Source organism: Meriones unguiculatus, chromosome 1 (assembly GCF_030254825.1).
Source record: "Meriones unguiculatus strain TT.TT164.6M chromosome 1, Bangor_MerUng_6.1, whole genome shotgun sequence".
Taxonomy (NCBI): domain Eukaryota; kingdom Metazoa; phylum Chordata; class Mammalia; order Rodentia; family Muridae; genus Meriones; species Meriones unguiculatus.
Window position 1 is genome coordinate 110,566,933 of NC_083349.1, and position 17,788 is coordinate 110,584,720.

General features: G+C 53.9%; 1 protein-coding gene across 7 annotated transcripts in view; it reads left to right on the plus strand.

Moving 5' to 3' along the window:
- The window catches only part of Adcy3 (adenylate cyclase 3), a 76,806-nt gene that overhangs the window by 57,619 nt on the left and 1,399 nt on the right, over positions 1 to 17,788 (plus strand). For 4 of the 7 annotated variants that reach the window (XM_060365253.1, XM_060365244.1, XM_060365242.1 and 1 more), the window contains exons 5-21: positions 374 to 485; positions 640 to 767; positions 2,172 to 2,330; positions 3,477 to 3,651; positions 5,146 to 5,274; positions 6,445 to 6,587; positions 6,717 to 6,878; positions 9,531 to 9,618; positions 10,311 to 10,427; positions 12,025 to 12,392; positions 12,652 to 12,717; positions 14,238 to 14,322; positions 14,954 to 15,112; positions 15,880 to 16,026; positions 16,463 to 16,582; positions 17,224 to 17,347; positions 17,654 to 17,778. In XM_060365253.1, the coding sequence (XP_060221236.1) occupies positions 374 to 485; positions 640 to 767; positions 2,172 to 2,330; positions 3,477 to 3,651; positions 5,146 to 5,274; positions 6,445 to 6,587; positions 6,717 to 6,878; positions 9,531 to 9,618; positions 10,311 to 10,427; positions 12,025 to 12,392; positions 12,652 to 12,717; positions 14,238 to 14,322; positions 14,954 to 15,112; positions 15,880 to 16,026; positions 16,463 to 16,582; positions 17,224 to 17,347; positions 17,654 to 17,778 (2,407 nt within the window). The remainder of the gene's footprint in view (positions 1 to 373; positions 486 to 639; positions 768 to 2,171; positions 2,331 to 3,476; positions 3,652 to 5,145; positions 5,275 to 6,444; positions 6,588 to 6,716; positions 6,879 to 9,530; positions 9,619 to 10,310; positions 10,428 to 12,024; positions 12,393 to 12,651; positions 12,718 to 14,237; positions 14,323 to 14,953; positions 15,113 to 15,879; positions 16,027 to 16,462; positions 16,583 to 17,223; positions 17,348 to 17,653; positions 17,779 to 17,788) is intronic. The other 3 variants (XM_060365255.1, XM_021648273.2, XM_021648277.2) reach the window with 3 other exon arrangements.

The window sequence follows — 17,788 nt, forward strand, 5'->3', positions numbered from 1 at the left end:
GATTCTAGAAAGATCATCAGCCTGGGACAGGAGGGGGTGGGGGAAGGGCAGGAGGGGGCAGGGTGCTGGTCACCAGGCAGGACTTTGCCAAGGAGAAGCTTTAGAACCCAAGTGTGCCAGGGTCCTTTTTCTTTTTTGAGACAGGCTTTCTCTGTGTAGCCTTGGCTGTCCTGGACTCCCTCTGTAGACCAGGCTGGCCTTGAACTCACAGAGCTCAGCTTGCCTCTCCCTCCCCAGGCCTGTGCCACTGCGTCCAGCTGCCTGCCAGTGTCTTACTGCACTAGGGTTGAATCAGCCCTCTCCCTGCTGGCAGGGGCGGGTGGTGGGGAGCACTGTCTGGAGTCTTACGGCCGACGGGCCCCTCCTTTTGCAGCATCCTGTTTGCAGATATTGTGGGCTTCACCCAGCTGTCCTCCGCTTGCAGTGCCCAGGAGCTCGTGAAGCTACTCAATGAGCTCTTTGCCCGCTTTGACAAGCTGGCAGCGGTGAGTACCCAGTGTGCCCACCCTCCCGCCGCCGTGGGCTTCGACCCTGAGCCCTGTCCCAGGCTCCCAGGCTCTCCCTAGCTGGCCTTCCTCCACCTGCCTCCCGGCCTTGGGGCCAGGGGCCAGGGGCACAGGCCGTGTCCTGCCCTTTCAGAAATACCACCAGCTGAGGATCAAGATTCTCGGGGACTGTTACTACTGCATCTGCGGCCTGCCTGACTACCGAGAGGACCACGCCGTGTGCTCCATCCTTATGGGGCTCGCCATGGTGGAGGCCATCTCGTAAGTGGGTGCCCCTGGGAGGGTGGGGCGGCCAGATGGCCAGCACCATGGAAGATCTTAGACGAGGAATAAGTTCAGTCCTGGTGCTGATATCCAGACATGGCTTCCTTCTCTCACAGCTGTGGGAAACAGCAAGACTCCTCAGCTGCTGGGACATGTGTCCCACCCTTTGGTTCTGGCATTTTTTTTTTTTTCTACTGGAAGGTGGAGTTGGGAAATTCATCCTCTGGTAGACTTCTCCCATCTTTTTCTCTTTTCATTTTGCTGTTAGGGTATCCCTCCCTAGACAGATCAGTTTGTCCTCTAGGTTGTGGTTAAGGGACTCTGAGGTCACATGCTATGGGGGAGGGGCTGTGGCAGGTGCAGTGGGAACCTAGCCTAACCCAAGCCCTGCTTCTACCTGAAGGGTGGTGAACTCCCTTCCTGCACCATCTCACTGCTCCACCTGGGCCTGGAGAGCCCTGGAGAGGCAGTCCTTGGGTAGACTCCACCTGTGGTAGCTTGGGGAACCATGGAGCCCCAGGTAGGAAAGGAGGCTTCCAGGAGGCTTCTCCCCATCAGGGTCAGAGCCTGGGACACCCACAAATGGTGTCTCTGGGCAGCTGTGAATGCTCACTGACTTCCTGCCAGTAGCCCTCTCCTGTTTCCTGCCTTCTTCTTCCACTGCCAATAGATTAGGATTAAAAAGTTCATCTCCCTTCTAACCTAGCAGGCAAATAGAAACTTGAGGGCGCAACTGCTCCAAGGTTATATTGTAGGTGTGGGGGAAGAGTCCAGGGCAGGAAGAGAAAGCAGAACAAGGTCAACAACTGGATTTAGCTGTGGCGGATTGGAGTGGAGAGCAAGAAAGGAAGACGAGAGAGAGGGGCCGGGCAAGCGAGCGCATGGCCAAAACAGCAAGGTTCCCAGAAGCTAGGGAAAGGGCCGCCCTGGAACTGGAGAAGTTTAGGATGGGGGTGGGTGAGAAGAGCCCCAGCCTCTGTAACAGATACACGTGTTGACAGAGCATGGCAGCCAGCACTTTGGTATGCTAATAGGAACCCCAGTTAGCCATTCACCCTGAATCTCTTTTGGACCTGGCAGCAAATTTCTGAAGTTTGTGTTTGTCGCTCCTGGAGTTTCTCTGGCAAGGAGCTGGCTGCAGTTTTCGTTCACCTCTGTGTCTGCAGTGCGTAGGCAGTGCGTAGAGCGCACGCATCAGACACTCACTCAGTGAACCGTTAACCGCGTGAATGAAGAAGGGACAGGCGAGAAAAAGAGGAGGGCCCTATGGACCGTCACTGTGTCCCCTGTGCCTGTCAGTACTGGCTCTGGGCTCCACTAACCCCAGTGCAGGCCGCTTAGCTCAGGCAGAAAGCCAGAGGGGATGCGCCTCACCCAGCACCACCTCTCTGTGCCTGGCAGGTATGTGAGGGAGAAGACCAAGACTGGCGTGGACATGCGTGTGGGCGTGCACACGGGCACTGTGCTGGGTGGTGTCCTGGGCCAGAAGCGCTGGCAGTATGATGTGTGGTCTACTGATGTCACTGTGGCAAACAAGATGGAGGCTGGTGGCATCCCAGGGTGAGTGCTCCTGCCGGGGGGGGGCATTCTCATACACTCCTAGGGCTGTGACAAGGGGTCCCCCAATCCCATCCCTTCAGGTGCAGTGTTCCTACCTTCTGTTCCCGTGTTGTAGTTTCATTCCTGTTCCTTCGTTAAAACACTCTGCCCAAACTGGGCTTGGTGGAGCACACCTTTAATCCCAGCACTCAGGGAGGCAGAGGCAGGTGGATCTCTGTGAGTTTGAGGCCAGCCTGGTCTACAAGGTGAGTCCAGGACAGCTGAGGCCACACAGAAAGCCTGACTCAAAGAAAAGAAAAAAAGAAAAGAAAACACTCTACTCAAAAACATCCTTCAGAAGAAAGGATTTATTTGCCAGATTATACTTTTCGGTTTATCATTAAGGGAAGTCAGAGTAGGAGCTGAGGCAGAAGCCGTGGAAGTTGACTAGCTCAGTCTCTTCCCCGCTCTCAGCCAGTTTTCTCTTATAGCTCAGAGCCACCTGCCTAGGAACGGTGCTGCCCACAGTGGGCTGGATCCCTCTGCATCAACCATCGGTCAAGATAATTTCCTTCAGATGTGGCCATGGGTCAGTTTAATCTGGGCAGCTCCTCATTTGAAATTCCCTATCCCTGGATGACTCTAGCTTGTATGAAGTTGACAAAATAAAAAAAAAAAAAGAAAGAAAGAAAGAAAGCTAGACAGATCTAACCAGCACACCGGTTGTGGCTGGGAGACTACCCTCAGGGGCCTGTGTCTGGGCAGGCTGCAGGAGGGCCTGGCCTACCTTCCTGCCTTTGGGGCCTCCTCAGCAGAGGCAGCTCCTGTTCTCTCCTCAGTGACTATATGGCCTTTCTTCCTCTTGGCAGCAGGGAGGCAAGGTGGAGAGAATCTAATTCTTGAATTTAGAGCTCAGAGCTGGTATTGAAATTTGGTATCTCAACAGCCCAGAAGAGAAATTATACTCCTTTTCTAAGAATTCAACAGTCTCTGGGGCCAGAGCTCGGACCAGTGGGTGCCATGCTGCCCACACAGTTAGCAGAGCAGGCCTGCTCCGTTGGTCCCTGCTGCCCCCGGCATCAGTCAGTGCTCTGTGGGCCACTGTCTGTCTCCGGGGCAGCGAGGGCTGCCTCTGGAGAATGCTCGGGGTCTCTCCCTCTACTGCAGGCGTGTGCACATCTCCCAGAGCACCATGGACTGCCTGAAAGGGGAGTTTGATGTAGAGCCTGGTGATGGGGGCAGTCGCTGTGACTACCTAGATGAGAAGGGCATCGAAACCTACCTCATCATTGCCTCCAAGCCAGAGGTGAAGAAAACAGCGCAAAATGGCCTCAACGGCTCGGTGAGTCCTCTGTCTAATTCTAAGAGGAGAGAGGAGGAAGGACAGGGGTGTAGGCCAGGTGAGGTGGTGCACCCCTGTGATCCCTCCACTCAGGGATGCAGAGGCAGGCGGATCTCTGTGAGTTTGAGGCCAGCCTAGTCTATCAAGCAAGTCCAGGATAGCCAAGGCTACACAGAGAAACCCTGTTTCCAAAAGCAAACAAACAAAAATGGGAGGGGGTGAGTGGGTGGCGGAGGGATTTACAAAAGAGCAATTAGCCAGGGGTGGTGGTATGTACCTGCAGTCCCAGCACGAAGGAGGCTGAGGTAGGGGTTCAGAGACAGCTTGCACTACACAGCAGGTTCAAGACCAGCCTGGGCTGTATAGCAAGATCCTGTCTCAAAAAATAAAATTACATTTAAACCGAGTAGTTATAGAAAGGCTGGTGGTTGGCCATAACCAGAGGTAGAGCTACTTGAAAAATGCATGAGTCCCGGGTCGGTAAGTCTGGCAGTAGCTTCTTTCAGAAACCAGTTCTGGGTGACAGCACTCATGTGTGGCAAGGTGGCGTTAAGATGGCTGTAGTAGTCCCAAAACAGCATCCAGAAGGAGAGGTGCAGAAGTGGCTGAAACTACAGTAGTGACATTGCTATCAAGGGAGAGAGACGCAGTGATGGGGCTGGCCATAGGAAGAGGAGAGCCAGGGCCAAGTAAGGTTTTCCAGCAGAAATGAGGAAGGAACAGGACAGAAAGAGCAGCGCTGTCCTGGGGGCCTGCCCTGGGCCTGGTCCCTGCATGGTGGTGCCACAGTCTCCCTTCTGCCTATCCCGCTCTGGCAGTGCTGGCTCTCAGCTGTCACTCACATCCTCCGGGCACAGCTATTGCCAGCTGTTTGGTTTTCCTGTAATTCTCCTTCCTTTTTTGATGATGTTCCTTCCTATCTGTTCTGAAATCGCATCTTTGTAGTGACACCCTCCCCTGATGACCCCTTTTATGACTCCCCAGCAACCCCTATCCCTACTCTTTCTCACCCCCTTCCACCTTCTTATGACTGCTTCTTTCTCTTACCTATTTTGCTATTGTCTGCCCTTCCTCATGAGAATGTGGGTTCCGAAAAGTCAGATCTCAACAGATTCTTACCAATCGGACAAGCAAGCTGTTCCCCTTTCACAGTGCTTGACTCACTCCCAGGTTTGTAGAGGTAATTCAGGCCTGCCATGGGCCCCACCCAAAAGGCGCCTCAGAGCGCTGTCACTGAGTTAGTGTCTTAGAGATAGGACTTGGAACAATTGGGTCTTCTCTCTGTTTAGAAAACTACTCATGGTAGCAATGAAAATGACAGGATTTTTTTTTTTTTAATGAATGTTGTAGAGGACAAACTGAGTGGTGAAATTTCTGGGTCAGCAGGACTTCTGTCAGTGTAGGAGGAAGTTTCTGGAACAGCGATGGGAAAGCCACAGTAGGGAGCAGGCCTTGTTTCATGGTCCCCATGAGCTCCTTCTTTTTCTGTGGCAGGCTCTGCCAAATGGAGCGCCGGTGTCCTCCAAACCCAGCTCCCCCGCCCTCATTGAGACCAAGGAGCCCAATGGGAGTGCCCCTGCCAGCAGCTCCACCTCAGAGGAGGCCGAAGAGCAGGAGGCCCAGGTGGGTGTGACGCCAGGGCAGGGATGGGGAACAGTGGTTGCTGTGGTGGGAGCCCATGCTGGGGGCAGGGTGTGGGCCACTAGCTCAGGCTCTGTTCTTTCCATCGGTGTGGGAGAAGGGAGGATGATGTCCCAAAAGGCACTCCCCCGGAAGCATCATCTGGCTGGAGTAGCCCCGTCTTGCAGATTCAGGATCTGGGAGAAGTCTGCAGGGTGGAGCCTGTTTGGGAATGAGAGTGTGTGCGCGCGTACGCACTCCCTTCTGAGTAGGTCCCACTTCATGGGGTCTGTGCACCGAAAGCCTGGAAAGAAGGGCTGGCATGTTGCCCCAAAGGATGAGGAAGCCACCCAGAACCCCCATTACTACAAAACCTGTCAACCATGCCCATACAGGAGACCTCTGCCTTAACGGTCCGATGGCTGGAAGCTGGTGGCCTCACTGCCGCTGTCTCTGTGGAGACGGGTTGTTCCCACGGTTTTAGATGCTGTAGAAGATAGACAGAGATTCCTAGAAGCTGGCTTTTCTTTGAGCATCCCTCTGGCTGCTTCTCTTTAGGATAATTTTCTTGGGGCTGGAGGGATGGCTCAGCAGTTTCAGAGCTGCCCTTTTAGAGGAACCAGGTTCAGTTCTCAGCAGCCACGTGGCAGCCCACACCTGTCTGTAACTCCAGTTCCAGTACTTCTGACACCCTTATACTGACTGACACACATGCAGGCAGAACACTAATGAACATAAAAGTAAAGAAAATTCATATATATATATATGAATATAGATGCTATTTTTACAGGAAGTAGACTTATAAACTTTATGTAGCTTTTACACTTTATATAACTTGGCCTTGACATGGCTTAAGAAGCCCAGTCTTCATGCTTAGCCGTTAGTGGGTATCACTCATAACTGGCTTTCGCTCCGGCTTCAAATGCATTCCAGACTCACACACAGCTCCGGTAGGTCTTCACAGGCACCCCTTAGGCTGACGGCTGTGCGATCGAGAGCCAGGCTGCTGTAGAGCTTCTGTTAGGGGCCCGAGGAGACAACGGCAGGTGGAACCCAGGAAAGGATTTGGTCCTCGGTACTGTGACCTCTGCTCCCCAACTCTTCATTCGTCTTTCCCACACCCTCCCCCGCCTGTCCCATCTCTGCCACTGACTGTGCCTTCCTGGTTCACAGGCTGACAACCCCTCGTTCCCCAACCCCCGCCGCAGGCTGCGCCTCCAGGACCTGGCTGACCGCGTGGTGGATGCCTCTGAGGACGAGCACGAATTGAACCAGCTGCTCAACGAGGCCCTGCTGGAGCGGGAGTCTGCCCAGGTGTAAGTGGGCGCGGCCACCGCCCCTCACTGGCCCTTACTCCGTGCATGGCACAGTCGTCTGAAACAGGGTCCCATCCCAGCGAGCATGGCAGGTGTGGCGTGTGGGTCACAGGGCTGTCTCCACGGCAGGGTAAAGAAGAGAAACACCTTCCTCCTAACCATGCGCTTCATGGACCCAGAGATGGAAACGCGCTACTCCGTGGAGAAGGAGAAGCAGAGCGGGGCTGCCTTCAGCTGCTCCTGCGTGGTTCTGTTCTGCACGGCCATGGTGGAGATCCTCATTGACCCCTGGTGAGGAGGTCCAGGGTGGGGCTGACAGGCCAGGCGAGGGAGCAGGGTGCCGGGTGGCAGCAATTTAAGAGAAGAGCCCCTCTGGCTTTGTTTCTGTTCCTTGTCTCTTTCCCTGATCTTCCCCCCCATTCCATAGCAAATGTCAAACCCCACCCCTACTGGCTCTCAGCAGGGCCAGGGGAGCTGATGACAGGCCCATCTAAGAGGATGGAGGACATTGCTTGTTGGCATACTTAAAAAAAACTCTTGTTTACATTTCTTTTATCTTTTTTCTCCCTACTCCACCCCAATCCCTTCCAACACCCCAACACCAGGTAGGAGAGAGAAAGGGTTACTGGGAAAGGGGACGCAGTTCTCTTAGCTGCTTCCTGCCGGTTAGGGTTGTTGGGTTCCTTGGAGCCAGTCCAATCCCTGTTTCAGGCGATCTCCAACTTCTTGTCTCACAACAGCAACCAGGAGCAGCAAGGAGAAAGTAGGAAGAGCCTTGTTCTTTCTCTGAGCTACACACTCTCTGGTCTCTGGCATTTAGTCTCTCAGATTTAAACCATCTGCTGCTGGCAAAGAGCTCCTCTCAGAGCCTACCCGAAGCAAATAGTCTGCTGCTGTGAACCATTTGAATCAATCCCACATCCCACACCTGAGATCAAAACAAAAACGTGTTCATATCCACAACAATTGCTAGATGGCTACTGGAAAGGTCATAGGGACAGGCGGGGGAGAAGGATATTACCTCAACTTTAGTCACAGAGTCGCACTGACTCTCCTTTCTTGGCTCATCTTCATAAAAGTAGGTTTTAGGCTCTAGACACAAACTGACGTCAGTGGCACGGGTCCTCTGGGGTGAGGCAGTGTATTCCAGAATCAGCTCAGCTGTGGAAGCCCTTACCTGAAGGTTCATTATGTCCTTCTCGGCCCCAGGGGACAGGTGAGCGTCTCCCCTCTGCACAGAGTCCTCCGTGAGGAGTGTGGAGCCCTGCTTGGCTTAGTTGGGGGAGCTGCCAAAACCCTAGGGCCTCGGCTGCCACCTGAGGTAGGCAGGACATTGGCAGGTCCCTGAAGGCACCCTGAGCCCCGGTTTTGCTCATCTGCCAAGTGAGGATAGCCACCCTGCACAGCTCTCAAGACAGTGGTGAGATTAGGGCCATTCAGTTGACAGGTGCTGTACTGTTCCTGAAGCATTTCTTGGGTGTGTGTGGGGGGGGGGATGGGTGGCGGTGGTGGGAACAGGCGTGAACATTTAAACATGAGAGTATGTGCCCAGCAGTGGTAACTGTGGGTAAAGTGAGGAAGGGACATGTGATCTGGCAGAGAGTTCGGTTTGTAGGCTTTCGTAGGTCATAGCTGATCAAGATGGTCTGTTAGCGGCCCTGAAGGGCCAGGGAGTGAGCCTCGCACTGTCTGTGGATACTTGTCTCCGGTAGACATAGAGGCAGCCGTGGGCCAAGCGTCTCATGGCATAGTGAGGGACAGTGACGGGAGTGAGGCAGGAGAGCTGGGTTCAGCCCATACTCTTGGATGCAGAGGCTTGTGGAAACCTACAAGTTTGGCACAGATTTGCGAAGGGGACCCGATGGCTATGTCAGAAGAGGTTAGTGTGCAAGAGGGACCTGAGACCAGGCTAAGAGATGACAGTGACTGAGATAAGTCAGCCGAGACTCAGACCAGGTGAAGTTAGAGAAGGTGAGGACCAGGTGCTGGATGAGAAATTTCCTTGATGGATGGCTGGATTCTGGAGACAGATGGCCGGAGTCACTGGCAGAGTTTTTGTGGGGTATGAAGGGGCAGAGGCAATGACATCTCCAGGGCTTTTTAAAATTTGAGCAATGGGCAGGATTCAGTCGCAATAACCAAGGAAGGGAATATAGGAAGGGCATTAGAACAGCAGAGATCTGGAGTTGAGTTGCTCGTGTGGCACTGCCCATGAGGCAGCTGAGTTACATAGTCAGACTCAGGGAGAGGCGGGCTGCCGGTTCAACCCTGAGAGCTACCCTCACAGAGCATGCTTGGGAGCCTGAGCCTTGCTGAGATCACGAAGGGAGAGAGTGGGAAGAGAAGCCAGTTAAGGCCCATGTGTGTCAATGAAATCACAAGGACCCAAAGATCCCCAAAACCAAGTGAGAAAACGAAAGAGGTGGTCCCGAGCTGGATACTGAATTGGCAACATGAGTTTCTGGGGTGCTTGGCAAGAGTGTTCTCCAAGGAGGAGTGAAATGGGGATGGATATAAGAGAAGGATTGGAGCAGAGAGAGTTCCCAAGAGAAGAAATGGACGTGGAGAGAGCTCATTCAGTGGGAAAGTCCAGGCAGAGATCACAGGCAGCCCTCAGCTCTGCTTCTGTGTTCTCTTCTTTACTGTTTTCAGCCCAGCTACAGCATAACGCTCATTCCTAAGGATCCCTTCCCAGGCTGCTACTGGGCTATTTCCAGGGTGTCTCTGACCCTCCTCACCTCTGGAGAAGTCCCAGCGGGTGGTTAGCTGTGCAAGGGTGGCATTCCCAGGCCCTGCCCTCTGCTGGCATTCCTCTCTGCCAGGGCCTCTCATCTTGTTCTGCTAAGGCAGCAACAGCAGCTCCCTGGTGTCAGAGAAAAGCTACCAGTCAGTCTTGTGCTCAGCTGGCTCCTGCACTCCCCAGTCACTTTTGCTCTTCCACAGGCTGATGACAAACTACGTGACCTTCGTGGTTGGGGAGGTCCTGCTCTTGATCCTGACCATCTGCTCGATGGCTGCCATCTTTCCCAGGGTAAGAGGCACTCTTCAGTTGAGCTCAGAACCCTCCAGTCTCTAGAGTGACACTGTAAATGATGGAGGTGGGCTTCTGGTCAGATCCTGACAGACTTGTCTGTGGGGGTTATGACTTCATCTACCCATCTCCCCCCGCCCCTTCATCCACTCTGTGGCATGCGCAAGCAGGAGTAAGGCAGTGAAGGGGAAACCCAACTCTAGCATGTGGGTCGGCATCAACTGTGTGGAAGACGTTAAAGGCCAGATCGAGTGTTCTGCAGACACTCACGTGCCAGGCAGGCGTTGATCAGAGTAACGGGGAGAGCAGTGTTTCAGGGAAAGTGGTCTAACAGGCTGCTCACCTGGTGACCCTGGAAGTTAGGTGTGCTAACCCAGAAAAGGGAGAGGGAGGCAGCCAGGCAGATGGCTGGCCTGGCCACTGCTCCTGGCCCTGGCCTCGCCTCTGGTGCTGCCCACACGTGCTAGCTGCGTCTGCCTACCCAGAGCCGTGACCTCGAAGCCGAGGGCTGCACACATACCTCAAGGATTTGCATGCTTCCGCTCTCTCCCTGTCAGTTTTGGGGAGCCCACAGGCAAAGCCTGGCCTTTTAGGCTTCTGGGACTAGGGCCTGGGGACAATCAGTCACGAGCAGTCTCATCTTCAGGACACACTGATGGAGGCTCAAGCCCTTGAAACCCTGTTTCTTCTAGGCGTTTCCTAAGAAGCTCGTAGCCTTCTCGTCTTGGATTGACCGGACCCGCTGGGCCAGGAATACCTGGGCCATGTTGGCCATCTTCATTCTGGTTATGGCCAACGTTGTGGATATGGTGAGCTCCTGCTTCCTTGTTGAAGGGGACCTAAGCCCAGGGGAGAGGGGCTGTACGCTGCCAAGTTGCCAGTCCATTCCTGTCAGCATACCTTTCAGGTGGATGATGCCAAACATCCCAGCCAGGTGGAGAGGGTCTTCCTGGGGGTACTCAGAAATCTTCCCAAGACTGACTCAGTTCTTTGTAGCCCCTTCCACCCCACATCCAGTGGGCCTAGTCCTCGGCTAGGCGCACCAATATCTGTAGTTTCACATGAAGAAATTAAAGTCTGGGAAGGTTTGTTCATTTGTTTTAGGTCACATGGTAACAGTCAAAAATTGAAGCAGTTTTGGAGGCTGGGAGAGAGCTCAATTGACAAATTGCCTGGGGCCTGAGTTTCATCCCAGAATGCACGTGAGAAAAGCCAGGCATGGTGGTGTGTGCTCACAGTCTCAGTGATGGGCTCTCTAGGGCTCCCTGGCTAGCCAAAATTTATTTATTGAGTTGTACTGGGCCAGTGGGAAACCCCATCTCAAAAAAAAAAAAAAAACAAAACCCACAAAAGAACAAAACAAACAAACAAACAAAACAAAAAAAAAAAAAGGTAAATGGCATTGGAGGTTGGAGGAATGACACAGGAGACTGTTCTAGCTTACAGAAGCACAGGCATCTTATGTCCACTAGGACACGTGGGCACACACACACACACACCCTGAGATATCTTCCTCCATCACAAGGCTTAAGGTGTATGCATGGGTTGTGTTCCCTGAAGGCTAGCCAGTGTTGGGGTTCCACTGGGATGAGGAGGGGGCCTGTTTCATCCGGTACTCCTCTTACACCCCTAGAGGAGGCTGAGCAGGAACACAGCTCCACAGAGCCCAGGTGGCTCTGGGGAGACAGGGCCAGCTTCTGTTCTCCTCGAATGCTTTGCGAGGGAAAGGGGGCAGGAAGTGTCAGCGGTCCTTAGGATTGCTCTGAGTGTAGCGCACGCACCCTCGGAAACCCTTCTCTTAAGAATGCAGCTTGAGCCCGGGACAAGTGCTAGAAGTCAAGGGCTGGACGGCTGCAGCCTGGCACCTACCTGGCGGAGGAGTCAGCCCTCGAGTGCAGGCAGCGTGTGGGCTGCACCGTGTCCACCGAGCCGGGTGAAGCCCGGTCCCTCTCATCAGAGACAGGTGGAGTTGACAGGCAGGTCTGAGGACCCTGGAAGGGCGCACAGGGAGCCTGTACATCCGGGCAGCACGTGCCAAGTCCTTAGCCAGAGCCAGGTGAGCTGCAGGTTACTCGGGCTTAGTTGGCTGAGGGGCACATTTGCTGTCAGCTGTGGACAGTAGTGTACTGGGCCGACGAGGAGACTCTAGGAGGCAGGGAGGCCATGGTGCCCGAAGAGCTGTGGCCAGAGAGATTCTGGCTGGCCACGCAGCCTCCCTTGCGGCAGGTGTGACGTGGCGGGCACGCTGGACCAGGAGCCTGGAGCTCCTCCTGGGTCTCCATCTTTAGACATCTGTAGAGCAGGCGCAGTGCTTACCAGTTCACAGGGAGTTTTTCTGGACGTCAGAGGAGATCATGATAAGGCTCTTTGCGGCAGTCACCAATGTGAAGGTTTACTCTCTGCTAGACTTCCCAGCACTCTGAGGGCACCGTGGCGGGGGCCAGCCGAATGATCACTGCCATCGCAGAGCCCTCTGACCTTTCACCCCCCCACGCCCACTGTTCCGGCCCTCAGCTCAGCTGTCTTCAGTACTACATGGGACCTTACAATGTGACTTCCGGGATGGAGCTGGACGGCGGCTGTATGGAGAACCCCAAGTACTACAGCTACGTTGCTGTGCTGTCTCTCATCGCCACCATCATGCTGGTGCAGGTCAGCCACATGGTGAAGCTCACGCTCATGCTGCTCGTCACCAGCGCGGTGACGGCCATCAACCTGTACGCCTGGAGTCCCATCTTTGATGAATACGACCACAAGCGCTTTCAGGGACAGGAGTAAGATGAGGCCTGATGGGGGGGTGCATGGTCCCCTTCCTCTCACACCCCACCCCGTCCTCGTTTCAAGGTCTTGTGCTGAGGTGGCTCTCTACCTCAGGTTCATCAGAGGAATGGGTAATAGGACTCAGGGCTTCTTACAGACATGCAGGGGTTGTCGGGAGCGGTCCTTTCCGTCTCAGTGACGAGATTTGGGATGCCTCGGTGTTTGGCCTGGCACATCCAGGTGTGGCCTGAACGTGCTATTTTCTGCTTACAGCTCTCCTGTGGTGGCCTTAGAGAAGATGCAGGCACTCCCCACCCCTGGGCTCAATGGCACCGACAGGTAAGTCCCTGCACTTCCCCGCTGCCTGAATTCACAGCCCTTCCCATAGACGGCAAGGGGAACACGGTCGCAGGTCCACCAGAGAGAGGAATTGTGTATTTCTCTGGGATTGCTGGACAGAAGCCATGTCCAGTCTGGACCTGGCCATCTGGGTCTCTCTTGCACAGAAGTGTGGACACAGAGCTGTGTGCGGGGAGGGCAGGGCACAGAGGCTAGAGCTGAGGAAGACCACCAAATGGCAGCTGCATTTAATGGGCTGGCAGCATAAACCGAGGCAGAAAAATGAGGAGAGAGGGCTAAGTTGTAATGAAGACTGGTTTCCTATCTGTGGCAGTGGGTACTCCCCTCTGGAGTCCAGTGCAGATCAGCTTTCCCGGGCTCTCTTCTCTTCTGAGAACATCAGCGTTCTCTCAGATGCACCGAAAGTGTTAGACTTTTATGGTTCAGTAAGTAGAGTAGACCCTGAGGCCAGCAGACAGAGCCGATGGAGGATGAGGAGACGTGAATGTGTTCATCATGAAACAAGTGTAGATGGCTAGGGAGAAGTGGGGCACACCTTTAATCCCAGCTTTTGGGAGGCACAGGCCGCCAGATCTTTGTGAGTTCAAGGCCAGCGTATATCTACAGAGTGAGTTTCAGAGCAGAGGAGCAAACTCCTACACGGACAACAACAAAAGGCATTTAGATAAGGAAAACAAAACAAACACAAATTCAAGCCGCAACCAACCATCACTATACCCTTACCAATTTGGCAAAAATTTCAAGCTCTGTTATTATGTTCAATGTTAACTCCTACGCTCTTGGTGCTCGAGTATACATTGTTATAACCGTTTAGAAAAAAGCTTGGATTGGCGGAGCATAGACCTATGGGGCCGGAGATGTGGCTCAGCTGGTAGAAGGCATGGGGTTCCATGCACAGCATAAGCTGGGAGTGGTGGTGTGCACCCGTAATCTTAAACGGAGGCAGGAGGTCGGAGTTCAAGGCCAGCCTGGGATGAACAAAAACACCTAAAACCCATGGCCCAGAAAAATCCCCTTCTATATACATCCTCGGAAAGTTCATACAGATAATGTAAGAATGCGCCCACTAATGTCATTCATAATACAAAGCCCAGTGACATCAGTGGTTAACAGGTAAAATCGTCTCTTCCTGTAGCAGGGTCGTATACAGTAATGGAAGGTACCTGTAAGTCCACACAGAACTGTGGCCAAAGTTAGACAGACACAGCGAGATTGTAGCTGGTCCCATTGCAAGGGAGCCTCTTTCCTTCCTTGAAAGTCTACACAGCAGCAGCTACATCTTGGATGGGATGTCTCAGGTGCAGCACAATCAATGAGGACCTAGGGAGCAGCCTAATGGGAATGGCCCAGAGCCAGGCAGGCCGGGGCTGCTGCTGATTCCCAGTCCAGTAGCTAATCACGTGCCAGGGGAAGCTTCCGAGGCCCACAGCGGTAGCCAGAGGCGCAGCCCTGCTGTGAAGGGCGGCAAAGGCACTGGCCATGTGTTCCTGTCTGTCCAGCAGGTTGCCCCTGGTGCCTTCCAAGTACTCAATGACCCTGATGGTGTTTGTCATGATGCTGAGCTTTTACTATTTCTCGCGCCACGTGAGTGCCACACACCCTCTTCTCCCATGTTCAGGGCCTTCCAGCAAGCTATCCTAGAGCTCAGAAGCCCAGGCACCCACGAAGAGCAGCTCCTTCACCTGGGGCATGCTCTGCTGTGTTCCGGTTCCTCCCTCCTCCCGGATGGGCGATGTTCCTTAGGCAGCTCACAGCCTCCGCACTCATACTGGCGTGGGGGTCACCCATGCTCTCACTAGCCTCAGAGTCAGAAGAGAAAGGGAGAAGCCCTGGTGAAGGCTTTGTTCAGTAGAGATGAAGTATCCCTACAAGGACAGTTGGCTTGGATGCCCCCCAGTGGTCTGCCAGGAAAGCACAGCCTCCCCAAACCACTTCATAAATGGAGCTGCTGGAGATGAGGATGCTTGCTTCCGGCAGAGCCCTCTTGGCCCCTCCCCCAGATCTGCAACCAAGTTGGATCTCCACTGTGTCAAGGGGCCCAGGTCCCCGCTGTGGCTGTGGGTTGCCACTGTGACTAGGTGACCCTCTCAGCTCTTTGATCGTTTAGCCATCTCCTTCCAGTGTCACCATAAACAATATTCAAAACCCCTGCTGTGCATCGTTGCCCTGGCCGGCCGGCTTTCGAGCACAGGCCTCACCCAGCCTGTGTCTGCAGGTGGAAAAGCTGGCCCGAACACTGTTTTTGTGGAAGATTGAGGTCCATGACCAGAAAGAACGCGTCTATGAGATGCGACGGTGGAACGAGGCCTTGGTCACCAACATGCTGCCTGAGCACGTTGCCCGCCATTTCCTGGGGTCCAAGAAGAGAGATGAGGTAAGGGGGTGTCCTGTGGGGCCTGTCCTTTCTGTAGAGCAGCCCCCATTGCTCAAGGTCCCTTTGTAAGCGGACCTGACCAGAAACAGTAACAGGAGGCTCTCTCAGGATCTCTTCTGCAGGGTACTGCTCAGGGGCTGCACCTCTAGGACCCCATTTCAGAACCAGTGAGACCTTTCCAAACCAAGGTGGCCGACCACTCCACTGACCTTCCCTGGAGAGGGTCCTCATAGCTGAGTATCCTAGTGAGGTTTCTTTACTGGGACGAAACACCAGGACTACAGCATCTCGGGGAGGAAAGTGTTCATTTCATCTCACATTTCCGGGCAAACAGCCCGTCGCCAAGGGAAGGCAGGGCAGGACCAGAGGAGAGGCCATGGATGGCTGTTCCTATCTTTCTCAGCCTGCTTGCTTAGTGTTGGAACGAGCTGTTTTCTAATCACTCAAAGTTGGGTCAGAAAGCTGAGTGAGGACAACATGTGTGAGGACAACAGATCAGCTGTACCTCATGTTGGTACACCATCCCACCGGGCAGCCCTCCCTTGAGCGCTTGGGTCCTGCCTTTATTTGTATGTGTGAGGGCAATATACATGTGTGTACGTGTTCACATGGCGGTTGACACCGGCTGCTTTCCTCTTCTGCTTGGCCCCTCTGTATGGTGTCTTGTTAGTCCGACTAGGCAGCCGGCCTCTGCCTCCTGTGCACTGACCTCTGGCCTTCATGACTGTGTAAGCGCTTTACCCCAGCCCGGCCCGGCCTCTTTTTAGGAGCTGTACAGCCAGTCTTATGACGAGATTGGAGTCATGTTTGCCTCCCTGCCCAACTTCGCCGACTTCTACACTGAGGAGAGCATCAATAACGGTGGCATTGAGTGTCTGCGCTTCCTCAATGAGATCATCTCTGATTTTGACTCTGTGAGTGTCCTGTCAGAGCTACCCTCCTTTCCTATCTCATCCCAAGACATTAGACACCCGTCCAAGAAGCAAGTTATGCCAGGCTGACTATTTCTCATACGGGTCATTTGTAGTCACTGGACTCCTGCAGCCATCCAGCACTGATGAGTCTGAGGGCTGAGGCAGGACCCTGGGACAGCCCTGGCAGGTTCAGGGGATTAAGGACTGTCTTCCCTTCTACCTCAAGCTCCTAGTCAACACTCACTGGATACTTTTACTTAGGAGCTCCACCACCTAAGGAGACTAGCTATTAACGAAGGCTGAGGGACTATATGGCAAGGTAGCATGGAACGAATGAAGCCATTACAAGAAAGTGCCTCGTAGTTGCCCTGTTGATACTTGTAAAAAGGCAAATTTCATGGTGAACTCACTCATCCTCCCTTGATTCTGTCCTCAGCTCCTGGACAATCCCAAATTCCGGGTCATCACCAAGATCAAAACCATTGGCAGCACCTACATGGCAGCCTCAGGAGTCACCCCAGACGTCAACACCAATGGCTTTACAAGCTCCAGCAAGGTAACACAGCAGCTAGAGCTGCAGCTCCGCCTACAGGACTGATAGGCAGCCTCATGGGAAATGAGAACCAGGTGAAGTTAATGAACATTCTTGTGCCCAGGGTTCATTCCCACAATGCCACCAGCAGCCCCAGCGGGCCATGCTCCCCAAGCTGCTTGAGAACTATCACTTCTGGAGCAGTGGAAACTTAAGGGGGCCCTGGAAACTCCCTGCTGCTGCTGACTGCCCTGTCACTCAGCCTGGGTGGACCCATTGTGTGATTTCCAGGTGGGGCCATGTCCTGTGCTTAAACCACCTTCTAGTTTCCCTTACATCTCTGCGTTCTGAATGAGGCTGAGTAACGCAGACTGAAGGTGACTCATCAAGTACTTAGAGTCTTGAGGAACCAAGCAAGCAAGGACCAGACTCAAACAGCACCAAGAGCTCTGCCCTGGGATCAGTCACATGGCAACTGCGTCTTTCCCCGATTGGCCCAGTCTTTGCCTACACAGATGCATGAGTTCAGGCAGTGGTGACACGCTGGCCCTAAAGAGATCGCAAATTCCTTTTGGGGAGGAAGAAAGAAGGGTGTGAGCCGCTAAGCCTCACTGTTGCGGTCATGGGCCGGCTGGTTCTGACGGTGCCATCCCTGTTCCACACAGGAGGAGAAGTCAGACAAGGAGCGCTGGCAGCACTTGGCTGACCTGGCGGACTTTGCTTTAGCCATGAAGGACACGCTCACCAACATCAACAACCAGTCATTCAACAACTTCATGCTGCGCATAGGTAAAGTCACCACCGTGGGGGAGCGCGGCAGACCAGGTTGAAAAGGCAAAGGCAGATGGGTAGGGAAGGCTAATTTATAGGGGTTTCAAGTGTTAGGAAGGTTACAGAGAAGCTGGCCACCACAGCCAGCCCTGCGTGGCCTATTAGCCTAACAGCCAGCTGTGAAGGAAGCTTAACAAGGAGCGTGGGCGTTCCTGCCAGGAGCCTTGTAGTGGGGTCGGGTGGGCATCCGTGAAAGAGGAATCGGCAGCTTCTGAGAAGCTAATGCAGGCTTGGCTCGTGGACCCACTGCTCTCTCTACTCTAGGCATGAACAAAGGAGGGGTTCTAGCCGGAGTCATTGGAGCCCGGAAACCACACTATGACATCTGGGGCAACACGGTCAATGTGGCCAGCAGGATGGAATCCACAGGGGTCATGGGCAACATCCAGGTACGTTCAG